Genomic DNA, 27,755 nt, shown 5'->3' with positions numbered 1-27,755 from the left:
GCACTAGGTAGCAGGACTGTATTTTATGACAGTAATACTAAGAGATATACAATTGTCCGTGTTGCTGGTTGCTCAACATGTCCAAACATTTCTACTCAAGCATTCTGAAGAAAACCAATAGGATGAATCCCTTTCTATGTTATACCTTCCTGCCACTCTACTGGCCCTCAGGCAAATAACAACACTAAAGCCAGGGAAAAAAAAAGTTTTGTCTTATGAGACCACATTTTATGTCTGTGATTTGTACGTACGCTATCAGAAATGCTGCCCCCAGTCTTTCCATATGAAAAACAGGACTGATACTTTCTAGCCTCCCATAAATGACTTTCTAGCTTAGATGTTTATGCCATAAAGTTTCATTTATTAATTTCAATATATATCTACTTTCACATCCTTCAAAGGAGGCACTACAGCACACAACTGTAAAATAAATTATAAATAGTCTCAAATTCTTATTTTATACATAAAGTTTGGTCACACAAACAGAAGGGCTACCATAAATCTGTCAGCCAACTCCCCACAGAAACGTTTATAGCTTAAATGGGATGTTCCATTTTCTTATATTTGTCACCTGAAGAAAAAGGAAAAGCTGCAAAACTGCAAATATTCGATTAGCATGGTCATCCCAACCCATGGAATAACCTAAGGATATTTGACTTTGCTCGGAGAGGACATCTTGCAGCTAAGAGTTGTTGTGGGCCTGAGGTGTGGGGAGAGACACAGGAGTCTGGCATAGCACAGAGGATGTTATGAGCTTATCAGGAATAGTTCTGTACTAAGAGAAATAATATTTTGTACTTCAAGGCTTCTCTTAACTAAATGTTTCAGCTGCTTTATGTTAATGTTAGTGAAATTTATCCTTTACTGTTACACATTCGTCCATGAATAAAATTACCTTCATATTACCTTCCCATATTATTTGGTAGTGCTTTTTACAAAAAGGAACATGAAGCAATAACAACTTTACTCACTTGGATGGCAATGCTTCTCTCAGTTTATTTTGAAGACAATACACTTCATCAAGATGAACATCTGCAACTTGCTCTTTTTGAAGGCCTTCCTCATTTGCTGAGAGTAGTTCCCTAAGGTTTTGTGCTGTCCGTGCATCAGGTACTTTTGAAGACTGTGAATTCCTATTTTCTGCATGGATCTCGTAACCCATAGGTTGATGTAAACTAGAAAATGGTTTGATTTCTTGCATAGCTGAATCTTGCACTTGCATAACATGCCCTTCCACGGGCAAGGCTGTGTCACTCAAAAATATGTTGGAAATACCACTCGATACAAGCTGGTCAGAGGTCTGTAAATGAAACACGAACATTTTGTACTTTTCGAGCTCAGACTTCATATCCTTAATTCTTTGTTTCAATTCTTCTTTATCATCTAGGACTTCACAGTCATCAAGTGCATCTGTACTTGTTACACTCAATTTAAGAGAACGCAGACACTTGGAACCTGAATTTGCAGTAGCTGAGTCAATGTCCTCATGTTCCATTGAATAAAACTCTTCATTTATCTCTTTTAATGAGTGCTGGATATTCACATTGGTAATGTTATGATGATTTTCCATTTCTGAAAAACAGGAGGCTTGCGTGTGAATATTAATATTTATTTATCTGACATTCTGTTCTTAACAGCACTAGAATGAATTCATTTACTTCTATAATAACAGAATAAAAATGCAGAATAATTACGAACTGTACTATACTTGTTTTGGACCTTTCACCTCTTTCTGTGATTTGCCCATTAACTCAACTTGAACATCAAACACTTCAAACCCCTTATAAGCTTTCAAACAAGCAATATTTAAAATAAATCTGCTTTCTTTTCCAAAAAGATTGAAAATTACTTTTGCTATATTCAGTTCTGAATCAGAGACACCGATGAAGCCCCGTCCTTTCCAGCCACAAAAAAATGATAACCTTGAATGTAAGGCACCGAGATTTAAAAGTAGACTTTGTGACCTTATATGGCTCTTCCTAAAACTTCTAATTAAATATTCTTTTTCTTCTCACTTCAAAATCTATACAAAACCAATTGGAGCATAAAGTCAATGGAATTTTAAAAAGATTATCAACAAAATAGTAAAATTTGAAAAAGGGTCTTTAATAACTTATTTTTAAAATGTGTTCTAAAAATCTATACAAATGTTCAGTGTTAAAGGTTTTACTGGCATTCATCTGGCATGCATAGCACATCTCTTAGTTGACTTTGCCACTCCTAAGTAATGCAATCAACCCAGATTCAGACTAATAAAAGCTACATATTCCTACATATACTCTATGTTAATAGCTCTATGTATGTCGAGGGCTGTAAGTATCTAAGAAAATGGTATTTTCTGGTTACCAGTAAATTAAATTCTCGCCTTCTATTAGTTCTGCAAAAGATCACAGCTACTTAGAAACTCCCTTTTGGGAGTCATGCATTGATCTTGCAGACGTCTTAATACTTTCAAATCCCCTTGGTTTCTATGAAGAATTTGAATGCCCAGGTTCAAGCTCTAAATCAGTCCAAAATCTGACTCAGAGAAGTATGTCTGAGGGGACAGCTGTATATGAAGTTTCAAGACAAGCACAAGGACAAGACAAATCAAAACAAATATAGCCTAAAAGCAGGAAAAAAATGAAGCTGCAATACTGGAACATCAACATATTCGAAAATAAGTCTCGTTGATGTTCTCTGCAATACACAGATTGCTGCACACCATTATTTATGTCATTCCAAGGGTGACAGAATCACAGGACAGAAATGTTTCTCAGAAAACACTTATGTATGAACGCAAGAAGACACGGGGAATAAGAGAATGTGACATTAAGTTCATTAGCTTCTCTTCCTCCTTCTCTACCTGAAAGGCATAATCCCTTGACTTTGTAGCTGGTTGCTGCAGTAACACTGATGTCAAAGAAGGTTGTGGACTGAGAGGAAAAAGACTCAGATACTAGATGAACTCTTAAACTCTATAATCCTGATTTCATGCAAATGTTCCAGACAACAAAAGCAGGAAATAAAAATAGATATTAGGGAAGAAATGTTTATGATTAGAATATGGGTTACCGATTTTAATGAGACACTGTCCTTTAATCAAAGAAGGACTAATAAGCTCTCTGTGCATATATGTGTCCATACACACAAAGGGCACACACAGGGCATGATCCTGCAAACTAACTAACTGGCCTCAGTGACACTACCTTTAGAGTAAATGTAATGATGTGACCAAAATTGGCCATATCCTCTGTATTCTGTAAACAACAGGTTAACGAGGTTATTCAAGCCCTCCCATAACTGACTAAAGGGTTATGTAGAAACACCTAATATACAGCACTAAGACTATTTACATTTTTGTTAAATGATTCCATTAGGTTTCAACCTAGTTGAACGCTTTCAAATAACTCAGATAAGCAAAATTCTGTCATTCAACTGATTCATTGCAATAGTTCTTAACTAGATGCAGAAGCATAAAGTAACAAACATATTTAATACAGAGAAGTGTTCAGAAGTGAGGACATTAGCAGTAGAGATCAGGGTTAGGCACACAACTCATTATTTTTACTGGTAACCAGACTCATAAATCCCCATGACCCTTCTGAAAGTATAACCCTTAAAAGACTAACTGGGATTCTTAGAGCAGTTAATCCATACCAGCTAAATAAGCAAGATTTAAAACTGACATATAGCAGCAAAGGAGACAATTGCCTCCAGTAAATTACAATTTTACACAACTTAGAAGACGCTAGAGTTTAAAATTTTTTATATATATATATATATATACACACACACAATTTAAATGCTCTACCTTGACAGTTTTGCTGATTTTTGTCCATCAGATATTCATTCTTGACCCCTGTATCCAATTCAATGTCTTGCAAGTCAGCCTGGGCCCCACTATTGTCCAGTTTGATCAATGAGGCGACTGAAGAATAGCAGGGGGGAAAACAGAAGGCAGTATGTGAATAGAAAAAAAATCAAGTGGAGATAGTTAAAACCAAATTTAAAAAAAAAAAATCACAACCCACACACAAACCTGATTCTCTGATAATTTAGAACTGGAAAATCATTTAAGGAGCAACTATTGAGAATGTAATACAAACATTACTGGTGGTATGAAATGGTGTTTTCACGTTTTTAAAAATACTCAAACTACAAGGATGTGAATAGCATCCTACCAACAAATGAAGACAAACATTTGCAAGTCCCCTTTGTAATATAACAGCTAATCATTCATAGTGTATTTTTAAATGTTTCGTGTTAAACTTAGAGAAAAGGCTAAACAGTTCATCCAATACTATAACTGATTACAGACTTCTGCAAACTTCCATTGCATTAAGTCTCAGAATTACTGTCTGTAGTACAAATGTTATCCACTGCAGAGTAAAGAAACCAGTACGAAAAGGAAATCTCAGGACTTTAGTACTAACAGATTCGGGTAATTTCAGGATACAATTCAAAAGCACTTTCCCTCTCAGAGTTCTCCATGGATTTTGCACCTACCAAAACTAACTGCTACAGTCCAATCAACTTCAGTACGTACCATTGAGTCATGCCATATCTTTCTCACACCATGATAATGTTATCATTAACATCAAAACCTCTGCAACTTCTGCTTTTGACAGTAGCTCACTTGGTGCTTGATTTAATCTTACTTCTTATATTTAACACCTTCTCTGTCCCTCATCTGTCTTTTACATCTCTACCCAGTTTTTAGTCTTACTGCCAAATGAACTTTTTTAACCACTCCAAATCTTTATACAATACCCATTGTACTCTGCCTTACAAATTTGTCATACGTTGCTGATCCAGATACTTTGTCAACAAGTAAATTTAAATTAACCCAGCTGCACTGGGAACAGACACAGATGACTTGACCGATCAGTGGAATATTGGAAAATCTTGTTTATGCAGCATAAACAAACAGGGTATTTTTATACTCTCCTGTCTCCGTTACTGTTTTCATTAGGCTTGGAATCCTATAAAGGAAATTTTTCATTTACCTGAACATTGACATATGTGTGTGCATGTGTGGGCACCTTCCCAGACTGTCATTTATTATATACATTATACCATGCATACAAGGGACTTTCTATTCCATACAAAGCTGTTATACATTTTAGCAGCAAAGATAAATTTAACTAAAAGAAAAAAACTACAGTGTTTTCTATATAGTCATCTATATATAATTTGCCTACCCAATAAATATTAAGAATAAGCAGCATTGTACTTATGTAAAAGTGATCTGTTTTTACTTTCTACAAGAAAAGAATACACTATTTCAAGCAGCATTACAAGTTATTATGTCTGCTCTTTAAACGTTTATCTACCTCTCACTAATGTGCTCTCCTCTGCAGGATCTTCTTCAAGGTTTTCAGTTACCGACTCGCTCAATAGTAACCCTCCATTTGTTTGTGCTTGGAATTGTTTGTTTTGTACTTCACATGCTTTCAGATCTTCATAAGGTAGCCTCGTATGATGCTGTAGTTGTGAATCTGATTTCTGCTCACGAAGTTTCAAAGTCACACTTCCTAGTGGTCTGGATGATCTTAGGAGTACAGGCAGACGGGACTTCTTGGGCAGGAAAGCAGAATCAGTCTGAAAAAGGTATTGAATAAAATGAGAGGTTGGCAGGTGGGAATGTAGCAGTCACGTAAAGGAAGTATAAGCTAGTATTCCAGGAAAAATAAAGATTCAGTCAACTGTCACATAAAATAGTAAGACTGCAATACCCTTGCAACATGGAAAACTTACATTCAGTGAGCCTATGCCACTGGTTCAATTTTCTGAGTGAGTGCTGCTTATGCATCCACAACCACCCAGTGAGTGGCTTCCAGTCCATGACGCAAGGCAGCAAAATCACCATCAACTAAGCAAAGGATTTTAATCAGTAGGTGTATTAGCTAACCCTGACTTTTTATAGGCATTAGGAAAATGGTTTATTACCTAAACTGACTTTTCTAACTACTTCCCACTCTCATGAGTTGTATCGTATCTCACAACCCAGGAAATGTTTCCCTTAAATCCTTTTTTTTAATATTAAAAAAAAATAAGGATCTTTCTAATTTTTCCTAAATTTCTGAACATGCTTCCTTTCTTCCTCTCTTTCCATCCAATAGGCACTACTTCAAACCAGCCCTTTGATACCTTTGAGCAAATGAACATAGCTTTGCATCAGCTGCAGAGGAAATTTGCTCTACCATAGAGAAATTTTTTATAAACAAAAATAGTTAATTACCAATACACTCTATGCATTGCTGCTGCAGGATTCCCATCTCCTACTGTAACAAACATTACATCATTGGAGTTGGGAGGAGAAGCTACATTTTTTAGTGGAAATCACTACATGTTAGCCCCTGACCTCTTGAAGACTCCACACAAAATAAATGTGTCCTTGTTTAAACCACAGAGCATAAAGTAGAGCTATCTCCAAAAAGCTAAAAACATACAATATGCTGATGAGAGTTATAGAACGCTATGTAATAATAATAAAAAACAATAATGGCATGTTCAAATAGATTTAGTTTATTTCTTTCGCCATTCATTTGCTCCACCAGTGTTTTAAGTCCTGTAATTTCTTTTACCACCCAATGTATTCTGAAATACTTTTTCACATTCATTTCTTAGCAATTATAGTCTTTATACAATTTAAAATAATAAAAAGCAAGTTCCATTTTCCTAATGATATACTCAATTCGTTTGGTACATAAATGAATACAATATCATTTGGAAGCTGAAAAATAAATCCAGTTGAGATGAACTTCCTGGTAGTTTTACTAAAATGCACAAATAATGTTGAACAATTTCCACCTGTCTCAGGGCTGTTGCATATACGTACATATCACCCAGATTACTTAAGGTCCAGTTCAGCAGGCTATATGAAATTATTTATAAAAGCCATTCAGAAATATCAGATACACTGGATTAGACCAAACAAGAAGACTCTTAAACTGCATTGAGGTTGCAACTCATAAAAGTAGAGAGGCATCTGGAACATGATGAACCAAAACAGTATACTGACACTTAATGAAAACAGGAATTTGAAAAAAAGATTTCAGTGACCAGAATTGCAGAAAGAACTCTTGGTGTTCCCCATGGAGGGCAGACAGGCCTCTGCTTGCCTTCAGAGATTGTCCTTCGTTCCTGAGAGGTGAGACCAGCAAATCAAAGACATCACTCATGCTTTTAAGCAAGTCATCACAAGCAGATCTTAATTAATAGGCCAGCTAGGATCTCAAAACCCAGTCCCTACTATCCATCTTTATTATTCCTCATTTCCACCTGCCCTCATCTCTTCATCTGTTCCTGAAGCCAGCTGCCCGGGATAGAACAAGGCAAACAGATCCACTCCTTTCTGCCTCAAAAGGGCTTGGTCAGACTTGCCAAGGCATCCTAAAGACGTGGGCACAGCTCTCACAGCAGCCTGCCTGCCAAACACAACTGACCAAATACCCAATACCCTAAGAATGCTAACAATAGCCTAAGAACATTTCCATTATCATTGTCTTTCTTTCCTAAACACTTTTTTTTTTTTTTGTTAAAGATCAAAAATTTACCACCAATAGGGAAAGCTTAAAAGAAGGTAACTGAATCTCTGCTAGCAAGTGAAGATGCCCCAATAGAGTTTGATTACATGTAAGCTGATTGGTGAAGCAAGACGTTGCTTTTGTGAGTTACTCGGATTTTGATTTCTCAGGTGTATCACAACCTATTCCTAAGATTGGCAAGAATTCCCTAGGGTGTTTTCCAGGGAAAACCATGCATGCCAAAATCTTTTCCTTAAAATCCCATATGGAGTTGCTTATTCCAGTACAGACAACATCTCGTGGTTTAAAAGCACCTTCCTTTAATGAAATGGAGAGAATAAGAACAAGCTGGAACATAAATCACTAGCTCTCAGAAATCTCTTGATCACTAAAGTCATGGAAACCATTCCTGCAGTAGGTGCTACAAGATTCTCTATTAGAAGTGCACAAAGTCAAAAGCAAGATTCTCCTTTGTCTCCCCTGCAAGAGCTAAGATCTTCAAAGAGTTTTCAACTTAGCTTCTATAACTGCTACTGAAACAATGCACATGAACTCTTTAGCAGGCACTATTGTTCCATCTCTTTGTTTAGGATCAGAGGCTGCCTGCCTTCAGAAGGCTTGAAAACTGAACTGGCATAAGCAAATTAAGTAAGTCTGTATTCACAAAGCAGACTCTGTGCACCTAGTTTTCAAACCAAATATGAAGAACTGCCCCCACAGTTTTACACAGCGCTACTGGTCATACTTCTGTAAGAGCAAGACACAATGCTAAGATGTTAATAAAAGCACAGAATTAAGATTCGAGTTTGTTGAAATCTACCATTAAGTCTTCACCAGCATGCTCTGAGACATTATGGACATCTTCAATTTTCTAGACCCCATTTGCCTCTTAGTTCTGCACTTTATGACCATCTGAACATAGATATAAGGCTGTACAGAATCAGGCTGCTATGCTATAAACTTTCTCTCTTTTCCAAATAGCTAATAATATTCACTAGTATCTAGTCCCAGTGAGGAATGAAACTCAATTAATTAATGGTCTAAGGCATACTGAAGTGCATGATGAAAAGATTCAAATATTAAGAACAATTATCTTAAATATATTTGGCATATATCTCTTCTCCTAATTTTAAACATTACACAAAAGCAAGATTTAATATTAGAAATGAAACATACTTTTCTCTTTTGTACATCTATCCCCTCAGTACTAAAAAGAGAATCTTAAATAAACTTACTTCATTTGTTCTCCTTGAAAAAAAAATTCTTTCATGCTGCTCACCCTTCTTAAACACATTTTCCTGCTGATGTTCTCTTTCTGCATTTAATCTTGAATATTTTGTTTTTTCTTCTGAGGCTCCTTTTTTGCCTTCATGTTTCAATCTCATGACATTACCCTCTAAAGTCATTGTTTGTGTAGCTGCATCTTTCAATTCCACTTTCAACAACTCAATATCCTTATTAATCTGTGGCGTTGCGTCTGGATAAAGCTTCTCTTTCCCATCAAAAGTTGATTTCAATTCTACTTGCTGCTTTAAGAATTTATTGACCTGCTTGAAATGTTTGAGTTCAGCTCTTAGTTGAATAATCATTTGCCTAAGATCTTTTTCATCCTTTTTCTCGATATCTTCACTTGAACATTCTTGCTCAGTTGTGTTCAGATGATCTAACAGTTCATTTACAATTTTCATTTGTTCTTGTCTGCTATACTCAGGAAGGAGGAAAGAAAAGGCATGAATTTTTATTTTTATTTAAGCAAACAAGAACACCTTCTAAGAAACACTTTTGCAGTGTCTTGACATACTTGAGATTCCCAGGAGACTCTTTTATTCACTAATGAATTACTCACTAATGAACAGAGGTTTTGAAACATTTTCACAGCGTGAGTTATAACACAAATTATCTCATCAATGTTTTTCTCGAATTCATGACCATATATGCTCTATAACCCCTTTCCTCATCCACAAACAGTTAGTAAACCTCTGGTAGCTAAATCAATTGCTTACGTAACAGTAATATAAGAAACAGGAATGGGTTTTCAAACCATTTTACTTTCTGATTGAAATACCTTAAAAATAAAATTCCCACCAAAACACGGGAGACTCTAGATGTTGAGTTTTGCTGAAATGTGTCCCTTCATGTATTTCTAATGTAACATAGAAGTTGGAAACTGAGAAAGCAGCCAAAAGCCTGCAAAAACAGCTCACTACAGACCAACAAACTGCCTCACAGATAACCAGGGGTCCATCAACAACTGTTTAGAAAGCAATGTTTTAAGTGAAACTGAAGCCAAATAAGAGGCACTTAAGGCATAAGCAAGTCCTCAAATTCTACAGATGATTTCATGTGTCCAATAAAGAGCAGTTTGTGCCGCTAAACATATAAACCAGCATTTAAAACAACTGTATTTATACAGTTAGCATTTGAAGTTGTAGAAACTAACTAGGCTTTTTATGTCTTTGTCTGGCATCTAATGTCATTAGTGAGAATTGTTACCCGAAGCACAGGCTCATCACCAGTCAGTCAGGACATTTATACTTGGATATAGAAAAGATTACACACTAAAATGCTAAAGATGATGGTGGTGAAATCACTCATTAGCAGACTTTTAAGTAATGTTAACAAATAAAACAATGTTATCTGTTCATCTTCTAAGAGCAACATCCCCTCATTTGTCATTAAATAGTCCTTTGGCAACTAAGTCCATTTATGCCTCTTGGAGAGTTTTAGATAGTAATGTAAAAACACAGAATTGCTTGAGTAAAGTCAACTGCAGCGCATCCTGAACCCAGAACAGGATTTGAGTTGTGTAACTCCAGAGGACATTCTGCTACCAGCACTGCTGAGCCCTCTGTATGTGGAAGGTCATTCCCATTGCTCTTCAGAAAGCACTGTGGTGTGGCTAGCTGAAGGAACAACACTGACGGGCACTGGAAAAAAGTCCCCTCATACTGTATATAGGCTTAGAACATGGACAGAACAAAAAGAAAAATGAGAGTGATCTCCAGCAAAGCTGTAATTCAGTTTTCAACCTGGAGATTAAGTGGTTTAAAAGCATGAAATTGGGGGGGGGGGGGGGGGGGGGGGAGTAATGATGATGTGTTTTTTTTTCTGTACAACTTCTTTCTTGGTATTGTCCAGATCCTACAGAAACGAGCATTTTGCCTGGGAATGGATTACATTGTAGCGTAGCGCCTGTGCACACACATACAAAACATTTGTTAAACTAGATTCAAAACTGACCTAAGTACTTACAACATGGTTCATCTCAGCAGCCCTACAAGTGGTTTACACTGGAATAACCAATTAGTCAGCTGCAGCACATGGACACAGACTGCCTGATTTGCCTACAGAAAGCAAGCCTCTGTCCAAGCTGTTCAGATGGAAGGACAGAGGCCACAAAGCATACCAGCAATGTCCATTCAGAATTAACACTGCAGTCACTGTAACTCCGTTTCCTCCATCCTCAGTTTCTCACACGTATCACTTCTACAGCAATACAGATTCATCCCTTCCACCACACCACCATTCACTGGCCTGTGCTTTCTGACATTTTAATATTAAAAAAAAAAGAAAAAAAATCAGCACTACATATTATCATCTGTGCCCTTTAGCACTGCTAGCCCCCATCCTGAAAACAATTCCTCTGTACAGTAAAGCTCCGTGTATCAATAACTTCGGAGAGTTTTTTTATTGTAATGGTTTTTTCATAAGGATTTCGACTGATAGTATGTTTCCTAATTACTTAATTGCATGATAGACTAAAATGGCTCTGAAGGCGCCTTGCCAATCTCTCAGGTAAATTAGACAGTGCCATTATCTAAATTCACTTTAGCAAAATTACTTTATTCTCTTCTCAAATAGAAATACTGTCAAAAGCAGTGCATCTCTCACATACTTACGTAGATTCAAGTACAGATGCTCTATTTTCTCTTAAAAGAGATGTGAGCAAGTTCATCTCTTCTGTTTCATGTTCACTCATCCCTATTCTGCCAAAGTGTTTGCCAGTTGTATCATGTTCAAACTGAGGCTTATTTGGATTCCTATAATGTCTATCTTTGCAGAAACTCTCTGAATAGCCTGATGGAGTTATCTGTTAAAAAATTGCAAACATTTTCTTATTAGACAGGTATGCAATGTTCTATTAAATTCACGGCTGTAATCTTTTTGTAATCAGGTTTTGTAATTCCTGATGACCTTTATCTACATTAAGAAGCATCCACAGACATTTCACTTACTATTTATTAATAGAAAAACTAATGAACATCTACTTCATATGATTAATTCATAGTGATCAGTTGTTTAGTACTAAGTAGATTTCCCTGAGGGTATTTATCTTTGAATACATACGAAACTTCTGGAATGTTGCCTGCAGATTTTAGCTAACTTTTTATTAGTTTACCTTTGAAACATCTATATTCAAAGTACCAAATTCTGCCCTGGGATCTCCAGGTGCGAACCCTGATGGCAAGGACAGAATGCAACTTATAGTATTTACAAGCTGCCAACTTCATTTATGTTACACTGGAGACAACTTCTACATGGGGTTTCTCCAGTAATTCTACCCCCATTTAAATCAATGGGAATCTTTTTATCAACTACATGAGAGTTTAGACTGGGTCCATTTGGTTACAGTTTCATCAGTACACATCAGCAGTGAGAGATTAAGACGTTTATGAGGTTAATATGAGAATCTTTACAATACATCATTTACCTGTTTATCCACCTCGGAAGGACAATCCATGGATAGCTGAAGGCATACCTAGTAACAGAGAAACACAGATCTTACGAATTTCAGAGAACAGAACATCATTATTCAATATAACCAGTCAACATAACCAGTCAAAATGTGCCATTTTGTGTCAGATTTTAGCATGTTACCATTTTCAAACAACTAGAAACATTCAACTTTAACTGCATTCTATGATCTTCTGAGGTTCATTCCACCGTGATTTTCTCATCCCGTGATGCTTTCTACTACATTTATTTTGAATGACCAGAGAAAAGCTGATTCCAGAAATTTACGTAAGTATGAAAATGTCTTCAGCAAGTTACCATGATATCAAGTATTTCAACCCTGAGGAAGGACGTCCAATATTTTTTCATCAATGAGAGCAGCAGAAGAATCTCACACAATTTGTACTAGAGGCCCAACTACAAGGGGGGCTGAAGATTAGCGAGGGAGAAACTGAGTGAGTGTGTGTGTATAAAGAAACACAATTTCAAGGGACTATCATCCCCATTAAGGAAGATTATGAGTACTCAAACAGGAGGAAATAAGGACCAGAATGGAAGCTATCCTGACTGGAAGACCCTAGCAGCAGAAAAACACAGGCAGAAGCTTTCGGAAACTCTTTAGTATAACAATCAGTTGAAAGCAAAATCAGATACCAAGACAAGTATGCTTTGTTTGCAAAAGACATTGTGTTCTAAGAATGCAAGAATTTTAAAGGTTATGCAGAGAAAAGAGTAGTGTAACATAATGTACACAGAGCAGAGTCCTACCTGACTGACCCTCTCATAAACTTGACTGTTCTGCATCTTCCTGTCATTGTCACCATCTTCAGTCTGCATCACAGGCTCTTCTGTTGTTTCAAGAAACTACACAAAGTATGGAATGACGTGAAAATGTAGCACAAAAAAATACTGTGATATGAAACATGCATAAATAAGTCAGTGACATGTCTTAAAAGAAAACAAAAAAAGCCTGTAATACAAAGTAACAAACACTGAATTAGATTTCTTCAACAAGATCAAAGGAAATTAATACAAAAAACAGGAATAATTCATATTACAATGAAACCTTATCTTTCACATTACTTCATTTTTATTTAACACTTTCCCCCCCCTCCCCTCAGTTTTAACAAAACAAATGAACATCGTTTAACCTCTCCTGACAAAGGACCCCTATCCCCAGTCATGTTCTCAATGTGCCTATTTTATTTTCCCACTTCCAGAATTCCTTTTCACTCGCTACACAATTAAGGCTCTTCTCCAGCATCCAAGACATTGACACTTCTAAAAGAAAACACATGTAGCTTCCTAAAAAAGACTTACTGTAACAAAGGTTACATCTGCTTTGTCTTGCCTAAACTTGTCAATTTGCAGCAAATGGTGCCAAATCATCATTTTCCCTATTTTTCACAGAACCCAGTCCATATGCCAGCACTAATATTTCCTGAGCAAAGAGAAGGAAGCCCCAACTTTATTTTAGAACAGCAGCAGAGCTGGAGTCCCTGACATCAGCGCAGCAGATGGCAGGACCACGATCGCCTTTGGTTTGCTGGGTGTTAGACCTGAATAACAATCCTGAGCAAGGAACAAGACACAGGTTGCTCATCACTCAACAGCAGTACAGACCACTCCCGAGTGAGCTCCATTTACACCCAGCTCATGGAGAAGAGAATATTTTCACCTCTTTCATAATTTACCTCCTAACCCAATTTGCTTCGGCAAGAGAGTACAGAATCTAACCTTACCAAAGTCAGTTTAATACTAGACATAAGGAAACCTCCTATTTAAAAATTATTATTATTACATTCTGTAGTCACACTCTGGCAAAGCCATTCAGACAACAACCTGAGTACAATGACTGTCTTTCAACCAGCTCTGGGATGCACCCCAGAGGACCTGCAGTCACCACATTCCACCGCTCACCTGTGATGCAACACTCGCAGCTGCGTTCCATAACCAAGCTTTGCTATTCTTGTTTCCTCATATACCACTACATATACAGTAACGCAGAAAAACGTGAACAATTTATTCAGGTTCCTGGCTACATTCTGGTACTTCACAGAGCAAAACTCCTGCTTTCTGGGGGAGTTCTTGAATGCACGGTGGTATGATTTTTGCGATGTATAGTGGTTTAGGCACACATCAATACTAAACTTCAACAAAGGTTCCCAAAGTGTGGCAGACCTGAGCCAGAGAGCAGGTCCAACCATGCAAGCACCCAACTCATTGAGCTAGGAGGAATGAGCAGCAGAACAAGAGGCAGAGTGGGTATGGATAAAGGCACATGAAAACACAGCACAGGCAAGCCTCTGTATCACTGCAGATGGCATCCAAACAGCTACATTTAGGGAACTCTAAAATAGAATCTCAACCAGATTGGACGTTTATATCAACTTGTTTTATAGCAACTTTTCCCAATCTAATAGAAAAAGATAGTTATTTAAGATCTTTGCTGCTAGAACCTCATTAAATATTAGAAACATGCAAGAGTGATGGTGAATATCAATGACGCAATGCCTGGCATGCCCAAACCACAGGTAGGATATAGCACTGGCACAGTGGATGCAACCTTGCATTAGATAAAAATTTTAGTCTTAAAGCACTAGAGGCAATAATACAGCACTGTTGTGTATAACAGTCATATTTTGGTGTGACTGAGGCTAAAGAAAAATTACCCTAAGACAAGAAAAGCAGAATCTTGAGCATAGTTACAGAAAAAGCAGTAAATTGAGATTATAGGTACAGAGCCTCAGATGACACACTGGCAAGAAAGAAACTGGTGTCTAGAGGTCGTGGATGTGATATTTATAGCTTCGATGGATATGAAGTGCACTGCTGAAACTTATGACATGAAAAGAAAAACCTGCTTCCCCAGCATCACATGCTGTAAAGTCTTGGCTCACGGCACGTCAGCCTGATTGCAGACAAACAGGATGCTTCAGGAGCGTTATTTTTACTTCCTAAGAACACTGGGAATTGAATGCATGTGTGGGGTTTGTTGTTCTTTTTAATTAAGCATGCACAAAATGGGCACATAAATGTATATATGAAATAAATGAGAAAAGCCTTTTTAACTTCCAACTCTTAGCACTATAAACAACTCTAATGGTTTAAGTAAGAACTAAAAAAGGTAGAAAGGGGATGGTGCAATGGTGCAGCATATTAATATGTTTTCCTTTTACTATTAGAAACCTATGTGCAAAACTAATTTCTGAGTCATGTTTTAATTATTTTGGTATTTTCACTTAGAAATTGGCTCTCTGGGACAACACAAACTAAAGACAGTCTGAAAACTAGAGGCAGACACAGACAGGACTGTGGTACATTGCAAAGATATGCAATAAAAAAGATATTTTTGCATTGTAATCATGGGACATCATAGCCAATAATATTAACTATTAACTATTATAAAAAACTGCTAAGGTTGAATTTTCCATGGCCAGATTCAGGTCGTCAAATTAATTTGTGTATTAAATACATTTGTGTATTAAACTAGTTTGCACATATAACTTACCTACCCAATGCAACCCCTTTTTCTGAGTCAGCATTTTCTAGTGCATGTGCTTCCCAGGCCAGTATTGGGCTTCATAAGTGATGCTTCTCAAAAATGAAACTATTACATCAGACCAACAGATTATAGCACACTAATATAAGACATGGCTGCAGTTTGAGCCTGGTCCTATGGTCCTATGTCTAAGAGGCTGAAAAGAAACTTCTGTTCTCCAAGGAATATAATCTACTGTTCAACAAAATATTAAAAGAAAATATGTGGCTTAAGGCCAGAAAAGAGTCTACTGAGAATAAGCTGCCTGTTTAAAGTATTTCCTTGGAGACTGAAAACCTTGAGAATGTTTTTCCTAAATGAACCACTGATATGCTTGGTTTGCAAAGATCCCTGGAGCCCTGGAGGCTGAAATCACTGAGACTGCTTCTCTCAGAGAAAGCAGATGTTCAGAGGACAGTACAAAACCAACCTTTTTCTATCCTCCTCCTCCCTCCTGTCCAAACATGAAGCCAAAAAATAGAGTACCAGGGGCTGTCAGACCCTTGGGGATGCCCTGCAGAGACCCCAGCTTGCAGATTCATCTGATTTGTGCTTCAGCTTTGTGAAGGAAGAGAAAGATGGGTTCATTTTAAGAACCTACGAAGGGTACACCTTCCTGTGCCTGTCCAAATTCCTCTTATAGCACGTTAGCATCATCTCGGCACTGCCTGCCAACAAATTCTAGCCTAAAATACACACAAAAAATAGGACTTGTTCTTTCTGACAATGGTTATTAATACACAAAATATAATGTTGTCACATCCATAGCCTGAAAGCCAGGTAGCTGTTTATTGACAAGACTGATGAACTGGTACCTTTTTAAACTAAAAACATTTAATCACAGCTCCTTTAACTTCAGAGCATTATAGTACCGTCATCATTCTGGCACAGGTTAAAATACCATATTTTACTTTTCTGTTTCCTTCACCAGAATTTTGAGGCTTTATTTATATTTTACAAGCTTCACTCTTTGTCATTCTGTGTCTCATTTCACATAGGCAGCTTCTTAAGTAAGTAGCCCTACATGTTCTTTTCATGCTCATACAAATGCATGAGAGCATGATAGCTTGTCATGATAATCTTAGTACAGAACAAAAATTCCTTTGGTATTATTAACTACTGCATCGGTGGGGGTGCAGCACCCTCTGCAGGATGACACAGCAAATTACTAGAAATATTAAAGGATGTAAAGTGCAAGCACTTTGAAAGAGATCACCCACAAGCTTTACAGAGCAAACCTATTAAAGTAACATGTAAATTCATTATTTTAATAAAATACACAGCACCCCTAAAGGCTGATCTATAATTTAAGACATGTGTCAATTAAAGGTAACACAAATATGTCTTAAAAATGAAAAAGCAAGAATAATTTTGTAACTTCTATTGATTGCTCCCAGTGCATCTGCAGCACATATGGTAAAGGACATGGCCCTTTTTCCAGAGTCCTTCAGAAAAATCATCAGCAGTGACAGTTCACGAATTAGGCAATCCCTACATGCACCTGAATCAAACTATTCCTATTTATCTCTTGTTCTTTTGAGTTTAATTCAGATTTAGAAATTCAAGACAGAAAATACTACCATCAGTATTCCTTTTATATTTTTGTCTTCCTATTCAATATGTAGCATACAAGAGCAATGTAACTGAACACAAAAACCACAGCAGAATATAAAGAAAAGTAATACCAGCCACGTTTCCAGCAATACATTATAACAAGCTAGAAGGTTCACTAGAGTCTACCAGAGCCTGCCGAACATCCTTCAATATTCACGTATAATAAGATACATGGGGATCCAGCACCCAAAATCCTTGGAAGTATTTTACTCAGAACTCTTCTTCCCCACAGCTAAAGTAGTCTTAACTTTTGGCAATAGCATCAAACACCCAGCAATAAGTACTTCCTTGCATCTCTCAGCACTCTGCCACAATGCTGTCCACTTCTCCATTCTACATGAATGAACAAACATGTTTTTAAGCAGCCCAAAGTGCTAATCCTACTTTTTTGGCCATTGTGAACCCTAGTCGTTTTGCAGGTGGAGACGAGATATGAACTAAGCTGTCACAGAATTAGGCACAGCATGAGGACAACTCTTGTGAACAGTAGACAAGCAGACATTCAGTAATAGCTAAAATGTTATATAAGATATTGCTTTCTTTGTAAAGCAAAATTAACTCTTCCCCTTTCAATAGGCAAAACCAACAGACAACAGACACCATAAATATTTTAATGTGTATGTTGCTTCCTTAAAATCAACTAAACACATCACTGAACGCTTGCTGAATTAAGCTGATTCTCTGTTGTGCTAACCTCTTAAAGTCGTTTACATCATTAATTTAAAAAGTTATTATAAGGAATTAGCAATCTAAGCTCCTAGGGTTTTACAGTCATTTTGCACTAATGTAAATGATTCCACAAGGTATATTAGATGTGAGAGTCAGATTCACTATTTTAACACAGAAAACCTACCTTACTCTGGTTTAATATTTTTAGTGCTTCCTTCCCTTGAGAATCTGTTGTACTGAGTCCGAGCTGCTTTTTCTTAAGTTCTTGATTAATTGACTGCAGATCCTTAACCATCAAGAGAAGATCAGTAACCTGAACAACCCAAGGAAGAACAAGCAAAACTGGTAATATCCATACTAGTATGAAAACAAATTATGATATACAATTCTCCAGGTAAATCTACAGAGCAGAGCTGGAAAGCCAGGGATTCTGTATCTGCTCATGAGACAATCTCCCTATGTATGAAAACATGATCATATATTTGTAAGTTAGTGTTCAAAAAATCTAAACTTGGGAGACTAGTTTCCAGCCATGTTATTAAGTTAAAATAGCAATTTTCATAATTCAGTAGCAAAAAGAAACCCAAGGGCACCTCGCAACAGGCTGATCTGAGAAGAAACACTTTGGTGCAACTGAAATCACCATTACAGGGCAATAGTAATATTCAGAAACAATCTGTTCTTGTATCTCAGACACCCTTTGTAAGACATTACCAATGTGCATAGTTTCAGAAATATATAATCTGTACAACAGAGGCCAATCAAGTTCAAGACTTTCAAACAGATATTAGTGTCACGGACTTGCAGTATAATCAAGAAAGCAATGTTTGCAGAAGAAAGTGAAATCTTTTTATTAGAACTATGAATATATTTGGAAAAGGCAGATCAGCATACAGGCATACAAACCCTTTTTCAGGTAAGAAATGGTTTGTAAACTTCTTTTACTGATGAGTGTCACAGAACATGCCAAAGGGAATACTTTCAGTGATAAAAGTGGTATAACCCCAGGATGGGACTGAGACACAATCTGTTTTTTTTTTTTTTATTGACACCCGCTGAGTGTAAGGCAAGCTTCTTTCCATCAGATTACCCACCTCCACACTTTGAACACCTGCCTACAGTTCATCTGGCCATGAGAAAGGTAAAACTTCACTTACGTTCACACCCAAACAATCGTATTCAGCAGAGGTCCTTATCATAAACCGGTGCACTGATCAGAGATCAATGCACAGGGTGCAGCAAGAGAACAGCTTTTATACTCCAATACTGATTTATTGTTTGACAATTGCCTGCACATTTAATTTCTGTGAATTTCAGTTCTCCTAATGTAGAATGGAGATAATGTTAACCTACCTCAGGGTTATTTTATAACATGCCCTATTTATCAAAAGATTTGTAAAGCCTGGGATGGAGTGTGCTATACAGAAGAATAAATTACAGACACCACTACCATCTTCATGATTAATAAAGGCAGATGAGGTACACATCGTTGAATACTTAATACAAAAACTTTTCTTTGGAGTTGGTATACTTCATGATGACTAAAATATGGTATTGAGCCTGAAACTTGAATCCAGCTAACTAGCATAAAAGCTTTGCAGCAACCCACCTACGTTTCATCGAACTCTGAAGCTCATGTTGTGTAACAAGAACAAACAGTTCATAAAAGGTGGATCACAAACCACACAGATAAGAATATCACATCCTTTCAGAACTACCAAGCTGTACCTAAATAAAGACAATGCTTCTTTCCATGAGAGATGCACAAACTATAAATGAGGCAGAATTAAGCCATTAAAACCAGTAAATAATAAAACAGATCAATACCTTTTTCTTAAGTTCTTCAAGAGACAGATGGTCTATCTGTAGGTTTAAATGATCTTGCTCTCCTAAGCAAATACTCATATAGGATGTTTGATCTCCACAGAAGGATAGTGTTTCATCTGTCAAAATAACAGAAATTATTTCAGAAACTCTTATTTGTTTGTAGGAAAACAAAACATAAAATGCAAAAACATGACTTTCCAAGTGCCTACTAGTAAATCTCAGGGAGGCCAGTTAAAATGTTTCATTCACCAAAATAAGCTTTTTGTTCAACTGATCAAATTCTGTCCTTACATTTCTTTGTGCTTCTGACACTTGGACATGCTGCATTTTCTGTTGTTATCAGCATGAGTTGTGAATGTAATTCTGCATTATAATTTGCATATTTAGCATTGCAATTAGAAATAATTTTTAGGAAGGTTAAGTGAGGCAAAGATAGTTATTCTAGCCATATTTTTATGAAAATAAACTCAAAGTCTCAATGCAAAAAGCCAGGTTAGACAAAGTTATGGAATTTATTTTGCTTTTGGCTCAAAATAATTGAAAATTAATGGAATTGAAAATACTTTTTAATTTCCTCTATAGCCATATGAATGGTTTGTTACATTTCAATAAACACCTGTTCATTTGCAACATAGACAATTAATTCTGTATTATTCTATATATCTGTATTATTTCATTAAATAGTGAGAAAACATATCTAAATTATGGCAAAGAGACTTCCAAATTCTACTTCCCACTCTGACACCGATCCCATGGCAGCTGCAAGGACTCAAAGCTTCACAAATAATTACTAATTTTCAGAGCCTTCCTCCCTAACAGCCTCACCTACAGCTCAACTGCTTTTGACAACTGGACCCAGGAGAGCCCCCAAGTCCCTTTGACTTCCCCTGGTTGTTCATCACCTCTTTACTTTTGAGGTCAGAAACTCTGAAATGGCAGAAGTTTACTTTTTGTCACTTATCAAAGCTGTGAAGGGAATGATGCCAAAATTGAAGCTTTAAGTGAAAGGTAAGTGAACAGACTTTATTGTTTTTTATATATCCACTACAGAACAAAACCAATGTGTCTGTACATGTGCAGTGAACTATCTTTAACAATGTCCACTTACATCATTCATTGCTCTATTTAAGTATATATTAAAAACACCTTCAGAGAAGTACAACAAACAAAAAAGTTATATTTAAAAGCTCTACTATTTCTGAATAAACTACAAAATAACAAAACTACCAACTACTTTTTTCTTCTCTGGAAATACTTCTTGTGTTAGGAGGAGTCTAGCAATTTCCTGAGACAAAATTTTTTTATCGAAGTATTGTGAAATAATTAAATTCCACGGAAAGAAAGTGATCCCATGGCCACAGATTTATTCAAAGTCAGAAATCTGATTTCTGCAGAAAAACAGTAAATTCTACAGGTACAAAATTGTAGGCAGCTTGAAATAATCACTGCAGTAGTATTGCCATAGAATTACTAACGTTTGCTGCAGGGAAAGAGAAAAACTGTGCCTCTGTATATGCCCTGATTGCTCAAAGACATTCTGTTACAAATCCATCAAATAATTTTCAGTACAGAAGGCCGAGAAGACGCCTTTTCACACCTTCATCTACTTTCAAACATTTCTTCTCCATCACAGCAAACTGACTATAATAAAACCAGTTTTCTTTTGTGCAAGAAGACCAAGAAAAGGGATGGTCTGCACATGTATACAGACCTTGTCGGTTTTTGACATCCTTAATCTGATCTTCTAAGATCTTGTGTAGATTCCGATTAGCCAGAATGTCGTCTTCTAGTTGTTTTCGTAACATGAAGATGTTGTTTAGCTCTGTTTGCAAGCTATTTAAACTATGGAAAAAGGAGAAAACCAGAATTATATATTAAAAAAATCTTTAAGATTTCAATTGAATAAATTCTGTTGGGCATGGCAGTTTCTTTTATATGCGCAGGCTTCCACAAAGATACCATTTCACAGTAGCCATCACTGTATTTCATCACACAGTTACATCATTTTGATGCATAGGAACAAACAAATCCCTGCACAGAAAGATGAGAATAAACCTTTACATCCACACCCTTTTCTTGCTGCTTTGAACTATGCTGATTGTTTCAGCTTAATGACAGATATATTCTAAGGGCCAATTTCTTTGTACTTTTTTTTAAGGAAAACTAAAATGACTAACTTCTGTGTATTCCATTATGTGGTGACCATGGAAACTTTGTTCCCTTGCTACAGAACTATGCTATACAATATAATGCTCCACTAAAAAAAAAATAATAAAAAAATCACATTTCATTGAAAATATGACCCAGGCACAATCCAGCTATTTTAATTCTTCAGGTAGCCAACAATCTGTAAAGCGACCTTTCAAGCTGAAATTGCGTCAATTATCACAACTGAGTATAAATTCCAAAACTTAAAAATGACAATTTGTCAACATGAATTAATTCTTTAAGCAGCTTTTTTTCAACGTAGCCACTGAAGTGCTTACTTTACCATCAGTCACTGCCTCCTAGTTCTTACAGCGTCAGCACATCCAGCTGTCCCCTGCTAGATATTCCCCATTACCCTTCAACAGCATCGACAACACAGTTATGATCAGTCCATAAAAAGACTTAAGTACACTAAAAACTGAAATTGTAATAGTATGAAATAAACTAGATTTAATAAAAAATAACAACGTGTTACTGAACTCATCGTATTATTTATTCTGACATTTAATTCACTCCAAAGCTCAGTACTTTAAGATAAATTAAGCTGCTGTAGAATTTCCAATCCGCAACAGGGAAACGTCTGACAATCCAGGAATCTTTCAAACAAAATTCAAATCTGTCTTACAGGAGACTACACAGAAGTAGACAGTATATCATACTCGCATGAGAAGAAGAGCATATTGTAGAAATGCATTAATTAAAAGGCAGCATATATGAAAAGACTCTCAGTCTGTCTTCTGACAAGTGTGCTGTTGTCGGGTTTTTTTTGCACAAGAAACCATTGCTTTAACCAGCTCTCCCTGGCTCAGGAATATCTTTGAAGAGAGAGCTCTCTTAAACACTCAGCAAAAATTAAGAAGAAAAACAAACCACCACATTACTAAAAGCTAAGTAAGCTTTTTCTCCTTTTCCTGTGTTAAAGGTTTTATGAGAAAAAGCATCAATTCTCTGCTTGGAGAGACAAGAAATGTCTTGGTGCTGACATCAGGTAGCTTATTTTGAAAAATACCCATTCAAGTTGCACAGTCAAGTACAGTTATAATTTTCCCCATTTGAAAGGTATCCTAAGAAAAGCTGGTAGCAGAGCTGTTACTTAGTGTTGTCATTACAACACAGCATAGCCACAATCCCCTTACCCACAAACTGTGTTTCAATGGCAGGGCACCCTTTGTATGAAATACCAAACCAAACTGGCTTCTTCCTTCATTGGGCGATTGTTCAACAGAAACCAGCCACAAAAGGCAGCGCTCTTTTCCTCGAGATAAGAAGTAATCTCCCTAATCTGACTTCTATCACCATTTCTAATGAAAAAGATTCTATTATCAGCTGCTAAGCTGTGGCCAAGCACAGGACGGCATTACTATTAATGCGCTTAATTCAAATACTGGATCTCATCTACTTTAGCAGTACTCACTTGCTGGCATTCAAACTATAGGGGTCTATACCCTGACTGCAAATACAAACGTGTTCCCACAAAGCTGGCAGGTACAAGCCTTCTGGCAGGAAGAGCTAGGAGCTGTCTCCCAAATTCTCCAAATACCTAATTAAGATATTTGTAATTATAACAGTAAAACCACAGTTTACTAAAACCAATAACATTGTTACCCAAAGGCTAAGAATTTTCTTTATTCATTCCATAATGTCTCCTCCTTGACTGCCACGCAATAGTAGGACACAAAGTAGGCCTGAGGTTTCTTTCTAGAATGTTGGGTTTTAATTTTAAAAGGTTGAAAAGTTTAATATGCTTTTGAAGGCTTTGCATTGAAAATATCCTATGAAAATGTCAATTATTCTGTTTTGTCTAAACTTCTCCAAAAGCTTACTTGATTATATTCTTGATTATGTTTACATCACAATCTTCATGGTGGCACTTTGAAAATAATCATTACCTGCATTTTAGAAAGAGTAAACTATGGTAAATCAGTCCTACACTGAATATTTCCCTGTGATTTGATTTTTCCCCAATAGTCCAACACAGGACAAGTACCTTCTCTGAATATCTAGCTGTTTTCTTTGGTACATAAATGGACATCTGGCTGAGCTAAGAATCCAATCCAGAGAGAAATATTTTTAGAAGCATTTAGGTAATTGAGATAACGCAACCTTAATTTAAAAAAAAAAATTTCTATTTTAAGGAGAAAGGAAAAAAAAACTTCTATTTTTTTTTTACAGCTAGTTTATGTTTCATTAACAACTGGCCTGTACAAAATAATGACCACTCCAGTTAAGCTACACTATTTTTCACAACTTCTAACTTTGGCCCTTTGAGTTTAGATTTTCCACCAAAATAGAAGTACTTACCTATCAGACTCTTTAAAGGTCTTCACTAGTGTAGAATAAATATTTTGTTCCTTTTTCAAAGCAAGTATCAGCTTTTCATATTCAGATTCTTTCTTTTCCTAAATGGAGAAAAGAAAACAGTAAACCTACAACGTAATTTTAAGATTGCCTGTGTACAACTATGTGCAGACACGCAAAGGAGAAAAGCTGAAAGGAGAAATTCAAAAGTCACTAAAGAGGACTGCCCACCTCAATAGCTTCATATGAATCTGGAAACTATTCAGGATACGTAAATCAGCTGTTATTGCAGGAAGCTAATAGCATTTTGCTATTTACCTACCGTAAGTGAGTTACATATTGAAATACTGGTGCATCATTTTTCTGACAGCCTAAAATCCTTTTTCCCCCAGCATCCTCACTTCCTAAATTTACAGCTCAGCAAGCCAGGAACACGCTGGCTGCTGGCTACCATAGGGGAAGGAAAAGGCTAGTAGAGAAGCCCAAGCACACATTTTAAAACATCAGCCTAACACCCTCTCCATATTCTGGATAAAACTGGCTTTTTTGGGGGTGGGGTTTCTGCAAATTCTGTTGCATTTCTGAATAAAAAGGATTGCACTGAGCTGCCACAGGATGGACATGTCAGATACATGCTCATTGAGTCCGCTTTCTGAACACTCACCTGGGTGACTACAAGCTGCTTTCTCTGCTTGTGCAAAGAAAATTGTTCATCTGCAGCCTTGCTCAGAGAAGGTATATCACTATTAGAATAAATCCAGGCTCTTCTGCTACTTGCTCAGGAAATACCTGCTATAAGTTCCCAAGACTTCTTTCAACCCAAAACAACCACTCAGCCGCTTTTTCAGCAGGAGGCAAAAAATGCAGCTATTTAAAGGAGCTTGCACTTACTGCATAAAAACATCTAAGATATCAGTCGGCTCAGAAGAGAAAATATCTGGGATATTTATATCTAATTTAGATGTATTCATGTCAGGCACACTATCTTCTGTCTCTGAGAAGAATGGGCCTTGTTGCTTCTCTGTTTTCCTTTCGGACTGAGAACTGAAAGCACGAACAAAAAAAGCACCCCAGCTAGTGGGGATGTGTATGGCTCTAGTATGACACGACAACTGCAGAGAACAAGAATGAGAGGTAATTCTGTCTTCTCTGTGTTACAACCTCAAGACTGGAAACTAAACTCTCAAGAGATACTAAATCATTAGTGAACAGATCATTAACAGGGAAGAAATCTACACCCAGGAGTTTTAAGCAGCTGTTATTACGCCAATTGCAGTAGCTAAGCCAGGAATTGCAACAAAAAATCAGCTACACTAGAATCTCGTTAATTCACACTAACGATGCAAACACTGTTAATTTGAAAAATTCAGTATTCTGCAAAGTAAACAGTACAAAAGCAAGGACAACTGTTGTTTACTTTTAATTATTTACGCTCGTACTTCAGTGTGCTAGCAAACATGTTAAATAATATTTTGCAAATGTAATCAAGTTTTGATCAAATTACTTCCGTTGAGATAATCTGCATACCAGATCTTACTGCCGACAGAGCAGCTCCTACCACTTAACCCTGCAGATTCCTTGAAGAAGGGACCTCGCCTTTGCATGTGCTCATCATGTTCTGCTGCCATTATCCTGAGTGGTAGCTGTACTCTAACAAATTCTTCCAGTTTCTGGTGCAGTTTATATATTAAATACTATTTTATATATGAATAATATCAAGTTTATTATCAAGATGAGCAGAGACGAAGCACACAGCAATGATTTCTGCTGACTGAGTGCTGAGAAACACAAGGGCAAACTGTCTGAGATAGGTGATCCAGAGTCCATTAATAAAAAATTCTCGTAAGAAAAAAATTGTAAAAAAGTAAATCTTACAGCCTGAGCTAAGGACTCATCACCATGTTGGAATCTCAGCCTTTTAAGAACAGTCACTAGACATAAAATACACAGATTGCAATTTAATTTGGAAAAAGTTTGATCACTGACAACAACACTGATCAATGACACAGAAAGCAACAGAAAGAAATAACTCTTTTGACTTAATTTAGTTGGTTAACAGTCTGTTAAAAGTTCTGGTGAACTCTTCCATATGTCTGATATAAGCCTTGCAATTATTACTGAAGACACTACAGAACTGTATCCTAATTAAAAGCTCCTTCTGAAGCACTGGCAAAGTAATGTCACTCTGAAGAGTTTACGGTACACAAATTAGATAACGGTTGTCACCAATTGTTCAGGGTCTACGAGTGCTGTATTAGCAAAGTGGTGTTACACAGAACCGTGCTCCTTCTCTTACATTTCTTTCAAAATTCACATGTTAATTTAGTTCTACGTTTACACCAAACTCCGCGTAACCTCACGAAACCCTCCCAACTCTATTTTTCTCCGTTACGGGAGACATGAGATGTTTCCTAATTCCAAATGTCAGAGGCTTTAGGTAAATTCTTACAAACCCTAAATTCAACTAGCTAGGTGGAGGTTAGCAAAATCACGAAGCATTGTTCGTGATTTTTCAGAATTTTTCATGAATAATAAGGATGAAAAGATACAGCATGAAGGTTTTTTTGGTACATTATTACTGTCACTTCTAAATAAAGCGTAGGAGTGAATTATTCCAATCAACTCCCCAAAGGTACACAAAACATAAGGCAGCTCTGTAACTTACATAGACCATAATGCTGTGGGAGTTAATGAAACATTAAACCTCTTGACACATGGTGTGAAGGAAAATGTGTTAGAAGAGATAGCTGCAAGACATCCAGGACCATATTGCAGTGAAAGATTTATATTCCCGTGAAAGCAGGCAATCTAATACATTAAAGTCTATATTTAAATCTGAAATACTATTGCTAAGCAGCAGTGGTAGAAAACATAACTTATTTTCATTAAAAGGTTTCTCAAACTGTAAGCAATGAAAGTAGAAGGTTTATGTCTCCACAATAAGTAACTTCCTGGCAAAGTCACAAAAATATCTGGTTGCCTTACTGAACCCTCCCTTCCTTGCAACAGGCGTTAGGATCATTTCAAAATCTCTGAAGGTTAGGGGATGGATGACTGCGAGAAGGCCATAACCTACACCCCACCACTGATTCATCCCTCCATCCATTTGTGTCAGCATTTGGTAATTTCTTCTAACCTTGCAGTGAACTGTGTGGTTGGTCTACCATAAACGAAACGATCGCTAATAAGATTAAAATTGCTACAGGCCAGTGAGTCAGATATCTAAAGATGGAAATGGCTGTAGCTAAAGACTGTTGGTGACTTTCAGACGTCGTCATCTCAACACGGAAAATGTCAAAAAGCTGATGGCTCTGAGGAACTTACGGCCCTTCTTGCTGGTACGGAAGGCAAAC

The 27,755-nt window shown here is 36.8% G+C and overlaps 1 protein-coding gene across 1 annotated transcript in view; it reads right to left on the bottom strand.

Annotated features, from left to right (window-relative positions):
• The window catches only part of CDK5RAP2 (CDK5 regulatory subunit associated protein 2), an 80,105-nt gene that overhangs the window by 24,216 nt on the left and 28,134 nt on the right, over positions 1-27,755 (bottom strand). The window contains 11 exon segments of the mRNA XM_048052975.2: positions 972-1,572; positions 3,794-3,910; positions 5,316-5,583; positions 8,747-9,212; positions 11,411-11,601; positions 12,223-12,270; positions 13,014-13,109; positions 18,254-18,382; positions 19,897-20,012; positions 21,608-21,738; positions 24,406-24,503. Of these exon segments, the coding sequence (XP_047908932.2) occupies positions 972-1,572; positions 3,794-3,910; positions 5,316-5,583; positions 8,747-9,212; positions 11,411-11,601; positions 12,223-12,270; positions 13,014-13,109; positions 18,254-18,382; positions 19,897-20,012; positions 21,608-21,738; positions 24,406-24,503 (2,261 nt within the window).

The sequence above is a fragment of the Anser cygnoides genome, chromosome 20 (genome assembly GCF_040182565.1).
Source record: "Anser cygnoides isolate HZ-2024a breed goose chromosome 20, Taihu_goose_T2T_genome, whole genome shotgun sequence".
In the NCBI taxonomy this organism is placed as follows: Eukaryota; Metazoa; Chordata; class Aves; order Anseriformes; family Anatidae; genus Anser; species Anser cygnoides.
This window is presented reverse-complemented; position numbering and strand designations above follow the sequence as displayed.